This window comes from Tachyglossus aculeatus, chromosome X3, assembly GCF_015852505.1.
Source record: "Tachyglossus aculeatus isolate mTacAcu1 chromosome X3, mTacAcu1.pri, whole genome shotgun sequence".
Taxonomy (NCBI): Eukaryota; Metazoa; Chordata; class Mammalia; order Monotremata; family Tachyglossidae; genus Tachyglossus; species Tachyglossus aculeatus.
In genome coordinates, this window is record NC_052099.1 from 22,135,381 (window position 1) to 22,148,799 (window position 13,419).

General features: G+C 39.9%; 1 protein-coding gene across 2 annotated transcripts in view; it reads right to left on the minus strand.

Annotated features, from left to right (window-relative positions):
* FBXL7 (F-box and leucine rich repeat protein 7) overlaps nucleotides 1-13,419 on the minus strand; it is a 299,021-nt gene that overhangs the window by 180,980 nt on the left and 104,622 nt on the right. For both annotated transcript variants that reach the window (XM_038770432.1, XM_038770431.1), the window contains one exon: nucleotides 2,817-2,906. Coding sequence is in view for 1 of the 2 variants with exons in the window: in XM_038770431.1 (XP_038626359.1) it covers nucleotides 2,817-2,906 (90 nt within the window). In the remaining variant the exon portion in view is untranslated. The remainder of the gene's footprint in view (nucleotides 1-2,816; nucleotides 2,907-13,419) is intronic.

The window sequence follows — 13,419 nt, forward strand, 5'->3', positions numbered from 1 at the left end:
TACCTGTTCTCCTTCCTGCTTAGACTGTGAGCCCCATGTGGGATAGGTACTGATTACTTTATATCAACCCCAGCCCTTAGTAAGCACTTAACAAATGCCATAATGTATTATTATTATTAACATCATCAAGGATCAGCGTAAAATATATCACAACATCATTTGATCCCCTGTGCTCAGTTACCATGACTGGATTAGTTGGCAGCTTCACTCAACACACCAAGTGGATTCAGGAACCATGAAACCCAGATCCAATGGAACAGCATCATCACTGGAGTTACGTGAATGAATGAGAAGGACTGCCTTTCAGTCCTTAGCATTGAAAATAGCTAAAATCTGTGCTGATTAAAGTATTGTACTTCCAAAGCTAAGAAACGGAATTTGGCCAGAAACCTGTGAGTAAAGAATCCCTATAGCACTCCAAATCTTCAAGGTCCATTAGAAGAAGCATTTGCCTATCATGGAAATACTGTCTACGTCCCACCAGAATCCCAGTGATGGTTTTGATCCATGAGGCTGAAAGTTTGTGCAGCATACTGCAAGGATCACCCTGCGGGAAAATTGTGCATTTCCCTTCAAAATTGGTCAAAGTTTCTGTCAAGGTCACTCATATACTGGAAACGTCTGAGAATCCTGGCTTCCTTTTGAGGTGACTAAGAATTCAGAAGTGAAAGACTGCATTACAACTGTGAAGTTTGTAGTAAATACCCATAATCAGAGAACTGCCAGTCATAGTTGAAACCATTTGCATATTTTTTTTCTTAAGCACCAAAGGTTGAGTCTGGTTCTTGGGAATTATACAGGAGCAAAAGTAGTATGTGTTTTACTTCACTATCTGGAGAACACTAAAGGAATACTCAGGAAGTTTTTGCAAATTGATCAGATAATGAACCACAAAGAAAGCCCCTGATATTTTTCCAAAGGACAGCAATCATCTGTTGCACTGGCTAAACTCGCTATTTGAAGATTTGAGATTTTGTGGTTCTAATCACAGGGACGAACAGATGGGTGTAAGGATGGGGCATCTCCTCATTATACATATTAGCACTGGACACTGACAGGGCCTGGTTTTTATGTTAATTTTGGCCACAAACAACCTTGGAAGCCATTTTGTTTCTCCAGCGCATACCCAAATTAAAAATAATTGCCCATCTCCTGAAATCCCAGGGATATTGTTTCCCATCTAACTACAGAATTATCAACCCATACCAATTGTCTTTCGTTAAGGGAATTGCACTGCAACCTTAAACATGATTCTTTGTCTTGGGTTTTCAAAAATGTTAAGAAATGGCTATATCTTCAGCATTAGCAAAACAGTGCCATTTAACAATAATCAAATTTTGCAAACAAGTACGGCTATAGCTAAGAGTTTTACTCCAAGAGGCTTTCAGGTTTTACTGACATATCTACTGACTATATTCTGAAAGGGACTGAAATTATCAATTGAAAGAATCTCTTAAAAACCTAAGTGGACTAAAGCCATAAAGGATCTTGTAAAGGGAGTCTCAAAATATATGCAGTAGTAACAGCCCAACAGAGGGTTATGAAGAACAAATGCACATATTTTGAAATGCTTGAGCTAAATTTTTCCAAAAAAAAAAATTTAAAGCTGTAGAAATATGTAGTTTATGTCTTGGATTACCAAAGAAGATCTAAGTGATTCCCAGGAAAGAATTTTTAATAGTCCAGGCTTTAAATCAGTAAACAAAAACAATAGCTACTCTAAATATAACAACTTTTTAATTTCACATAAATTAAAATAAATCAGTCACAGTGTAAGAAATAAAACTATTAAAATAGGGGATGATTTCAAGAGAGCATCCAAAATATTATTCTTAGGGAAGTGCCTTAAATGCAAGAGTTTTGAAACAAATTAGCAAGATTTCTATAATCCATAACCTGGACTACATTAAAAAAAAATTCTACCACATTTGTAATTGGATAACCATGTAGAAAACTAGAACTGCCACCTGATGGATTTATGGAAGGGCAAAAGAGCAATGGGTAGCACATGAACTGAAACACAAGCAATAGGTTAGGAGAAAACCATTCCACAGTAATTAACATCTGCTATAAAAAGAGAGAGCTGATGGTCATACTGTGATGTATTCTAGATCAAAGAGAATCCATTTCAGATTGAATTCCCAGGATAAATAGCCACTAGTTTATGTTTGTAGCTAAAGACAAACCAAGCTAAACCACGGCAAATGGGTTGCAGAGACTGACCAACATCATCATAAGGGTATTTCCCTTACCAGTCAAGCAAGTAACAAGCCAAAAAATTATTCAACATAGGGAAGATGGTAACCTGGGGCCATGGCAACAAAGAACTAGTGTATTCTACAGAGATACTATGTGACGTGCTCTCATTCCTGCAGCCCCATACTCGGATTTTTCACTTCCATCCCCTGTAAAATGACAGTTAAGCGACTCCTGCCTTTACCCCTGAGAACGTCACTGGATCTCAGGTGAGATTCATGGCCTCAGTCTTGGCAGTCGTCCCAGGGTTAATTCTTATGTGTTGTCCTAGATTTTAAATCTCTTTGTGTTCAGGAAAGAAAGACAAAGGTACATAATGTGGTGGAATCAGTTCCCTGAAAATCCCAGTCATTGTCTTAGAAACAAACTACTAATAAAAACTACTTTATAAACAAAGGCAACAATCTCCCCAAAAAGGAATTTGGAAGAACCCCTCAATTTCTCTCTTTTATGACTCTCACACACTTAACAGACTTAAGTTCCACAGATTGTTTTCTCCTTCCCAAAATAGCCATTGCTGGGAAAAGGGGAACCAACGATAATGAAGACCATATGCCTACCTTCACTGGTAGCTGCATTCTTCTGCGCTTTGGTCGGTGTGTGATCTGTACTTGAACTCACGTCGGATGAGATGCTTGAGCTGCCTTTGCCTAGGAGACATGAAACAAGGAGAGATCACTGAGCAGGTGTTGTTCGGAATGCCTACGTGCCCGAACAGAGCACCACACTGCCTTTCCATCTGGCTAGAACAAGCATAGAGGTCCACAGATCAATCAGTGGCATTTATTGGGCACTTTTTTGTACAAAATGCTGTACTAAGTGCTTTGGAGAGGAAGAAGTTGATAGACATGCTCGCTGTCTTCAAGGAGTGGATGGTCTAATGGGTGAGATACATATTGTTGTATTATAACATGGTGGCTTTGCTCTGGAAGAACCTCATGTATTGGGGGATATCATCTTTAGCAACTGTGAATGATGATTTAAAGGGTAGATGATCTGAAGATCCTGTCAAGGCTTAAATTTTTCCATGACCATCCTAGCAGAATATTTTACACCTCTGCCACCAAAATATTGCAAAGTTGCAAAAACACTAAGAAGCACAAATAATTTTGGGGGTTAAAATAATCAGACTGAGGACAGAGGCTGGGAAGTGTAGCACCATTGTGCCTCAAAAGACCCCTTGCACACATGCAAACCATTTATTCCTACTCTAAGTCGACTAGCACCAACATGTGGATCACACCAAACTGAGAACAGTGTTGTGGGAAGAATGTTCCCTAATATTTCCATCATGTTCTAGCCATATCAGGTCATGAAAACATGTTGTCTGGTAGGACTGGATGTACCACAAAAGCCAGCCAATGCAGAAAATTAGCCAACTTCATAGGAAACATACTTGCTCATGCAACTACATAGTTATTCTTCCTCTTGAGATTTTTTAAAGTGGAGAGTTTACCAAAGGAAATTAGGTAATCTAGCAATATAGCATATTTGTTTAAAGAAGCAACATTAGCCAAAATAAGTGGTGAAGGCCCTTTAACAGAGGGAAAGACCTCCAGCAAATTGAATTCTCATTCAAACAGCAGAATAAGATTTATTCATGGCCTGAAGTGTGGAAAAAATCTGTTTTCCCTCTTATTAAGACAACTGCACTTTTGTGACATTACTACCATTCTGACTCATTGTTATCATAGCCGATGGTAACTAGAAGGGGGAAGAACAACAATTAGGTCATCTAATCTATCACATTGCCAGTTGAGAAATATTGCCTCCATTAGTAGTGTGTTTTCTTTCATGCTATTTTAAATAGCAAGACTTCCAGCACTATATTCTCTGAAAAGACTGATCTGCAATTTTAACACGGCTATTACTTCACGTTTTAACTACCCATAATAGCAATACCAAGTTTTCGACCTCCTCTGACTGACATACCTAGCATGTTACTAAATAGTCAATGAACATCATCCTGATTTTCAATGCATAGATTATCATGTTTTACATGGTACTTGTCCAATAAGAGCAGTGGTAGAATTTTAACGTCAAATGCTTGGCACACATGAGATTGACTAAATATTTCACAGCTACTGAATACTAATCAAGTTGTGCCCACAACAGTAAATATTTTATTTCCATATGACTGGAGAGTTTGCGGGACTTTGTTCATTTGAACAGTTACTCCACAGAACGGTCAATCAAAATATGTGCCCTTTCAAGTAGCAGAAAAGAGGTTGAGTTTGAAGACAAATCTTTCAAAATATATATGGCATTTTCTCCTCAAATGGCTAGAGCAACTGAAAATTCAAGCCAGTGGATTATATTACCTAAAAAGCAGTGAAACAGCTGCTGTTTCCTCCCCATTATCCATCGCCATTTCCTCCAAGTGACACAGGATTTTGAAAATGAGCACTCTTCACTGCTGACTTTCCCCTCACACACCAACCTTCCCTCCCTCTGAGCCAACCAGAATTGTACACTAAATACGGTCTCCAATGGCATTAGCATCCCAGGAGTTTCATGCTTAATTATACAATTGTGCAAATGAGACCCTCTCTTCCTAAACTCAGGATGACCCTGGGATGAAAATAGCTAGTGGTGAGGATTAGGGATTGGATGAGGAGGAGAGTTTAAGAAGAACTAGAAAAAGTGAAATGAGGAAGGACGGTGAGACAAGAGGGTCCAAAAATGAGACACTAAGACAAAAGAAGGAAGGATTGCCAAATACACAACAGAAGACATGTATACACATACCATTACTGGATTAGACTAATTTGATATTTAGATAAGTATTCTGTCGCTGACGATGGCAACAGGATACTTGATAGATGGTTGTCATCCATGACATCTGTCCAGTAGCCATTATGATCAATTTGGCCATTAATTTATCCCAGCCTCTCTTAAGCCCACTGACACTTCAGCCTGAATAATTTCCTGTGATAATAGATTCCATCTTTATAGCAGCCACTCAAAGAAGAAGAGCTAAGGATAATGTGAAGGAAAGGACAGGAAAGTCAAGAGCTCTTTGGTTAGTGCCATTAATTAATTCCATGAAAATACAGTTCAGCAAAAATGTTAAATATATCTTCCACAAGGACAAATATTAAGAGCATTAATTTCCCAAGATCCAAAAAAGGATAAAAACTATATTGTAATCAAGTGAAAACTATGTACCAATATTAAGATATTTTGAATTAGGCTCCTTTTATGTGTATGGCTATAAATGTTTACTTTTAAAAGTATTATCTTTTAGGTCCTATTCAGCAAAAAGACACCTTGTATTGCCACACTAAAGAGCTTTCATTAATCTAATACCAAATCAATAATGAATATCTGTTTAAATTGAATTTTAATCCTTTCTCGCATGTTAAAATACTTCAAAGTTTGAGGTTGGGGAAGCACTATAGGATGAAAGGAAGGAGGTATTTGAGCCAAGGAAAGCACTGTAAGACTATCAGCACTAAAATTCATAATTCTATTATTTTGCACCAACTTTGTGCAAAGCATTGAACCCAACTCCTAGGAGAGTACAATGGAGTTAGTAGTTACTGTCCTTGCTCTTGAGGAGCTTACAAACTAATGGAGACACACTAAGATAATTTACAAGTAGGAGAATATGGAATAAAAGGGATAAGTACCTGAGTTAGTGCTTAAATAATAGGGTGAGATGTGTATGTGAGTTGTCGATGGGTTGAGAATACATAGGGCTCATGTGATGCGGAAGTGCTGAAGTGGCCTTAAAAGGGAGCTATAGAGAAGGATTCCTTGCAGTAGAACAAGAGGAAGGCAGGCAGAGGAGAGGGCAATTTTATTATCAATCTGCTCAAATCTGGCAAAAAGGAATGGAAAAGCAAAGAAACTAAAACTCAGCATATCCCATGTCTATTCACACTAAATATTTTTATCACAGAACTTGAAGTGAAGTGCAGAAAAATTAGATTATTCTTTAAAGAAAACATTTTGCATTATTAGTTTAGAAAGCTAGCTGACACCACATTTCTTTTCTGTCATTTGAGTAAACCTAAAATCACAGGAATGTTAGTAAGGAACTTTTCTGGTCTGCTATTTCAATCACACATTCCTTGGGGTTCTGTGTTATGGCATGCCTGGTTTTCATAATGTCTGATGCAAAAAGGTCTGTTCTTTAAAAGGTGCCACCAGAGAAGGAGTTTAAGTTTAATAGTATCTCCCAGTTGGATATGCAAAGCTACACCACTCTTCAGGGCCAGCCCTGCCCTTGCCCCCATGCCCCTAGATCCAATTGGAGAACTCAAATACAGGAAGTCTTTTCTTCATTTTTTTCTTTATAAAAATAGGAAAGATGGCAGGAATAAAGTAACCTGATTCTTATAAATGAATGAAATCTAGGACATCTGAGTTCCAACAAATGATGAGTAAATGGAGAATTATTGCTTACAACTTCAAATGTTTATGCAGGACCAAAACCATCACACTGACTGCAATCATATCTTTGACCGCCCAGGGAAAACTTTCAAAAAATACATAGAGAAAATGGGATTTGGGAGAGGAGACAGAACTAGACTTTTTGTCTCCTTTGCTCTCCTGATTCTTGATTTTATGGAAGCTGGGCTCTGTACCAGGTCAAGACCACTGCAGATGTTCAACAAATACTAAGCCACAAATCAGACGGAACTGTGTGCTCTCTTGGTTCAGGAAATGATAGCTTTGACTTCCAAACTGAATTCCTTGTTCTTCTACAGACAATAACTTCTTTTGTGTTAGGTTATCTTTCTTCAATCAATCAATCAATGGCACTTCTTGAGCACTTACTGTGTGCAGAGAACTGTACTAGGCATTTGGGAGAGTACTATATAACTGAGTTGGTAGACATGTTCCTACCTACAATGAGCCTACAGCCTACAACAGCTTAAAGCCTAGAGGAGCTTATACCAAAATTTCAAAGAATGGTTTATATTGAACATTTCTGCATGGCCTTTAGTTTTCCGGATATAGGACTTGTAGTACATCAAGGGTATAAATTTCAAGGTAGTGGTGAGGGGCATAGCTTTAAACATCCCTGGTGTTTTCATCCACAGTGCTAAAATGCATACATATGCTGCTTATCACAAATGGCCACTCACATTTACCTGAATAACAGTCATTTTGGGTCAGGGAAAAGAAGAAGTGGATCAAGTGAGTTTCCGTTTTACACCCCTATAATATCAGCAATCACTGTTGTTGAAGCGAACACAATGCAAACCAGCATATGTCCTTTGTATCAGAAAAGAGTTGAGGCAATTCAGTAGAGATGGCACCGGCCGCCTTGGACACCCCAACCACAGGGCAGACCTTTGGCAATTCCAAAAGCGTTAACCCAGACGTCAGCTGACAGGAAGACAAATGTGGATGTTCCTGACAGATGGCCTTCACAGCTGGGATCCTGACTGAAAAGTGATGACAGCTTCCCATCCATGGACTGGACAAAGAACACTATGGATTGTTGTCTTCCCCACCAAGATTGAAAAAAAAAAAGACCCAAAGAGCTTTTTAACTATTCTGTCCCTTGGTCTTTCAAAGAAGCTTTTAAGGTTAGACACAGCTACCCATTTGGGAAAGTCACCCAAACTGCCTCCAGCATGGCCCAGTGGATAAAGCATGGGCCTGGAAAGTCAGGAGGACCTGGGTTCTAATCCCACTCTCCCACCTGTCTTCTGTGTGACCTTGGGCAAGTCACTTAACTTCTCTGTTCCCCAGTTACCTCATCTGTAAAATGGGGGTTAAAACTGTGTGTCCCATATGTGTCAGGGGCTCTATCCAACCCGATCTGCAACCAACCCAGCACTTAGTATAGTGCTTGGCATATAGTGAGCACTTACCAAATACCATAATTATTATTAACATTATTGCTAACAATAATAATAAATGAAGGCTAGAAATGGGAGGAGGTTAATGTTGGACACAAAGCTACTTTGACAATTAGAATTTATCTATTCAATTACCAAAACATAGAACACAAACACATTCCTCTTTTTGTGCTAGCAGTTTTTTGTTTGTTTATTTGTTTTACATTACCATTCTGGGCTTTCTACACATTCTCAGCACTCATACTGCATGACTAATTGGAATCTTCTTAGCCATCTTGGCAACCAGACCACCTGCCAGTGGTTTTTACGGTCCATCTAGCTGAGCATCTGAGGTGACTAAGGATAATGACTTTAAAGGAAGTTGTTCATCCCCTTCCTCTACCCATTTTAGAATTCGGAGGAATGCAGACCCACATCTACAGATTTCCAAGCATCTTTGGGAGAATTCAATTTTACTTTTCCCTTACCATTCCAAATACACTTTTCTTGTTTACAAAATTGAGGTCTCATCTTTTCTACTTCGTGTTTTTATTCTAACAGTTCAATAACAATCATTATAATTATGGTACTTAAGTGCTTACTATATGCCAAACACTGTTTTAAGCACTGGGATAGATACAAGTCAGTCAGGTTGGACACAGTCCCTGTCCCACATGGGGCTCACACTTTGTGACAAACAGTTAGTTTCAGTCAGTCAACAGTACTTATTGAGAGGCCACTATGTGCACAGCACTGTTCTAAATACTTGGGAGAGTACAATACAACAGAGTTGGTAAACACTGGCTTGGAACTTCCATCCCCTTCATGTAGAACAGACCACCACACTCCCAAACTTCAAAACCTTATTAAAGTCATATTTCCAAGAGAACTACTGCAATTAAGCCATCTTTCCCCCTACTCCCCCTTCCTTCTGCATTGCCTATGGACTTAGTACAGATATCTAAACACTCAATATCTTCCCCACCCTACACCTACAGCACTTATGTACACAGCCAGAATTATCACTTATGTACATAGCCAGAATTATTTATTTTGTCTGCCTCCCCTTTTAGACTGTGAGCTCGTTGTGGGCAGGGAACATGTCTATAAACTCTACAGTATCAATCAATTATATTCATTGAGTACTTACTACATGCAGAGCACTGTTTGGACAGTACAATATAACAGAGTTGGTAGACACATTCTGTGCCCACAATGAGCTCTCCAAAATGTGTAGTACAGTGCACTACACATAGTAAAAGCTCAATGAATATATTGATTGACTGATTTCCTTGAGGGAGACTGATGTCAAAACCGAAGGAAGAAGGCTTTATTTTAATGTGTCTTCCCCTCAAGGTGATAAATTCCTTGTGGGCAGGGAACATATCTACCAACCCTGTTATATTGTACTCTCTCAAATGCTTAGTAGAGTACTCTGCACAAAGTAAGCGCTCAATACCATTTCTTGATTAATTCCCAAATTGAAAAAACTGGATTAACCTCACAGACCTCAATGTTAAAACAATCCTTAGATTATGAGTCCCTCGGGGGGTGGACAGGGACCATTTCTGATATGATGTCACTATCTATTTCAGTGCTTGGCACAGAGTAACTTTTAACAAATACCATTGCTATTATTATTATCATTATTATCAAACTGTCTTAGTGGGGACTGATTGCCCTTTATTGATTTTCACAGAAATTTTGAACCTGGCTACTGTCCTGTCCCTTTGGGAACTACAGAGGTAAAAGCAGCCAGATTGAAATTTCTTAACATTAAAGTCAACCATTTTTCCTAGATATAGGCATTTAGGCATTTATAGGCATTTATTAAGTGCTTACTATGTGCAAAGCACCGTTCTAAGCGCTGGGGAGGTTACAAGGTGATCACGTTGTCCCACGGGGGGCTCACAGTCTTAATCCCCATTTTTACAGATGAGGTAACTGAGGCCCAGAGAAGTAAGTGACTTGCCCAAAGTCACAAAGCCGACAATTGGCGGAGCTGGGATTTGAACCCATGACCTCTGACTCCAAAGCCTGGGCTCTTTCCACTGAGCCACGCTGCTTCTGAGATATCTCAGTAGTTGACCTACATATAAAATGAGGCAGATTACTTACTGTCCTAATATTGTCGACAGGCTTATTAGTCTGCTGTTGTTTGGAAATCAGTTGCATCAGCCCTATTACTACTACTTATCTACCTGCTCTACCCATTTCAGATCCAAGAATCAAGTGATCCAGAGAGGAAAGGTATCAGGGAGCCTTCATTCAAGAAGCCATTCACTTTGCTCCTGTTCAGTGCTTCAAGGTTCAGTTTGCTCAGCATCTGAAGCCATCGCAAGGGTCATTTCACTGCCTTCAGTAGTTCTCATTCAGAACCCAGTCTTTTATCCTCAGTTGTCATACCTCCCCTGAAAAGAGGACTTTATTAATGATCTCTCAGGGCAGTATCCTCATTCGGCATTCCTTTCTCAAAGAGTAGGGGCTACATCTTTCATTCTCCTCTGCTCATGCATATGTATTCCTCCTGTCTGAAATACATTTGTATGAACTGGATCTCGACTCTATGCTAAATATAAAATCCAAAAAAAAAAAAAAGGAAAAAAAAAGCCTTCTCTGGAGGATAGTTAAGCCAGGAATGTTGTGTTCTATCTCTACAATGAAATGCAGATTTCCCATTAAGGGGTAAATACTAATTTTAAAAGGTTGAATAGAATGGTATTTAAAACACAATTACAGCTGCTTAAACTTAAGGGCATTGTCAAAAGTCCAACATGAGAATGTTCTGTAGGCCTGTTACATTTTTGTTCAATGGTAACTTCATTCTCTTGCAACGCCTGCCTTTCAGGATTTGGTTCTGTGATTGTCAAGCAAGTGCCAACACCTCTAATGGGTTATAAAACTGTCTCCCTAACTTAAGTTATTTACTTCAGTCGTGTTATTGCCAGTCAAAATAACTCAAGACATTCTCAGTGAGCGATTCTGCAGGAAATGTTGGCGTTGGACTGGGCTCTTTTCTTTCTTGCTGCAAACTGGCACCATTATCCAGGTCTTTATATAGCCCCCGCCTGTCTCTTCTTTTAAGCCAACTGCACGGCGGGCAGGGTTCATCTCTGCTGGCATTCAGGTGGGGATTCCGGGCCAACTCCTCCATGGCCTGATTCCTGCCCAGCCAGGGTCTGAGCTCAGTCAGAGCTTTCCTGCTCTCACCCCCGCCTCCATCTTGGCACCAGGTCATATCCCTTTCCACTCAAATCTGCACATCCTCTTTGGTGGCACCACTGCTGCTGCTGGCATTCAATCAAACTACAGTATTTCCTGATCACCTCCTGGGCACCTAGCATTCTACCAAGTGCTGAGGAAAGTGAGGAAGAAGTAAAGACCATAGTGTCTGCCCTCAAGGAGCTCTACTGGCTTTTGATTACCAGCCACTAATCATTCATTCATTCATTCAATCGTATTCATTGAGCACTTACTGTGTGCAGAGCACTGTACTAAGCGCTTGGGAAGTACAAGTTGGCAACAGATAGAGACGGTCCCTACCCAACAGCGGGCTCACAGTCTAGACGGGGGAGACAGACAACAAAACAAAACATATTAACATAATAAAATAAATAGACTAGTAAATACATATAAGTAAAATAGAGTAGTAAATCTGTACAAACAGAGTTCTGCTTAATTCAGCAAGGAGGAGGGAGGGGCTCCAACTTTATCAGAGCATGAGGTGTCAGGGATGCCTGCATCAGTGCTCTTTCTCTTTCTAGATGATAGGCATTTTCTCATTGACCCTGTAGACTGGTATAATCTCGTCAGCTTCATCGGCACCAACCAATGTACCCTAAGTAAACACAGCCCAACTCTCCTCCACCTAAATAAAATATGATTCAATGTAGGAGTATTTAGTGGACTAGTGGAGAGAGCCCAAGCTTGGCAGTCAGAAGGAACTCAGTTCGAATCCCAGTTCTGTCAGTTGTCTTCTGGGTGAACCTGAGCAAGTCACTTCAGTTTTCTGTGCTTCAGTTACCTCATCTGTAAAATAGGGATTAAGGCTGTGAGCCCCATGCAGGACAGGGACTGTGTCCTAGCTACCCCAGCACAGTACAGTGTCTAGTACATAGGAAGCACTTAGCAAATTTCATTAAAAAATGTATTTACTGAGCATTTACTGTGTGCAAAGCACTGTACTAAGAGCTTGTTTCTGAACATTTTTCTCATGAGAGCTACTGATTCAAAATTGCTCACCTGAGTAAACACATACATTCATATTGGCCGTAATATCCTAAAGTTTTCGAGGCTCAGAGAAACGTTTTTAGCTTGGACCCCGGAGAATGAAATAGATAACATACTGGGTTGACATCCTCTAAGTAGTCGATTTCAGCAACTATCGAGTCTCTCAGTTGCCCAAATCTCATCAGCTTGCCTAAAAAATTACTGTTCCGGAGTACTGCTTTTACAGTCCTTTCATTATAAGTGCTCTTTTCATAACCTCGACTGTGAAATAGTTAAGGTGGGAGAGCGATAAAGGCCTGGCATGTAGGAAAGAAGATACATTAGGGCCAGGCATTTGAGTAGTTCCTTAATGCAGTAACATAGCAGCAGATCTTTTCCATCTTTTGTAAAAAATGAGCTTTGCTATTTTGCCAAAGGAGATTAAATTCTATAGGGATGGCTCCGTTCCAGCCTCACACTGTTTGTTCTTTGGAGACTGCTTCTTGCTTAATTAATGTAAATTCCTACTAATCACTTTTCCTCCCTGTCTACCATTACACACCAAGCATAATGGTAATTATCAGAAGGATAGTAAACGGTTTAGACCATCTGCCTCCCTAAGATGGACAAGTAGGACTAAGAGGGTGGGTGAGAAGAAATGAGGGAGGAGACAAGAAAAAAAGGAGGAAGTGAGAAAAGGAGAAGAGGGTTAAAAGAGAAAAGAAGAAAGAGAAAGGGAAGAAAAGGAAGAGAAAGCTAGGGATAATGAGTCTGGCGTTCAGGCGGCTGAAGCTGCATTAAAAGTTCCAGATCTGTGAATTCGGGCTTTCGGAGGCCGGAGCCGCCTCTGACAGATACAGATTCAAGAGGCAGAAGACTGCAGGGGGAAATTTATATTAATAGTATCTATGTTAATCTCTGTCTCTCCCTCTAACTGTAAGTCCAATGTGGGCAGAGAATGTGTCTACCAACTCTGTTATATTGCACTCACTCAAGTGCTTAATGCAGTGCTCGGCACACAGTAAGCGCTCGACAAATAAGATGGATGGATCTATTGGCACTGAAAAACCCCTGGCCTAAACTCACTAGGTGGCTCTAACCTCCCTCTGCTATATCTCCTCTTTGCCAAAACTGCCTTATTTACAGATGCACACAT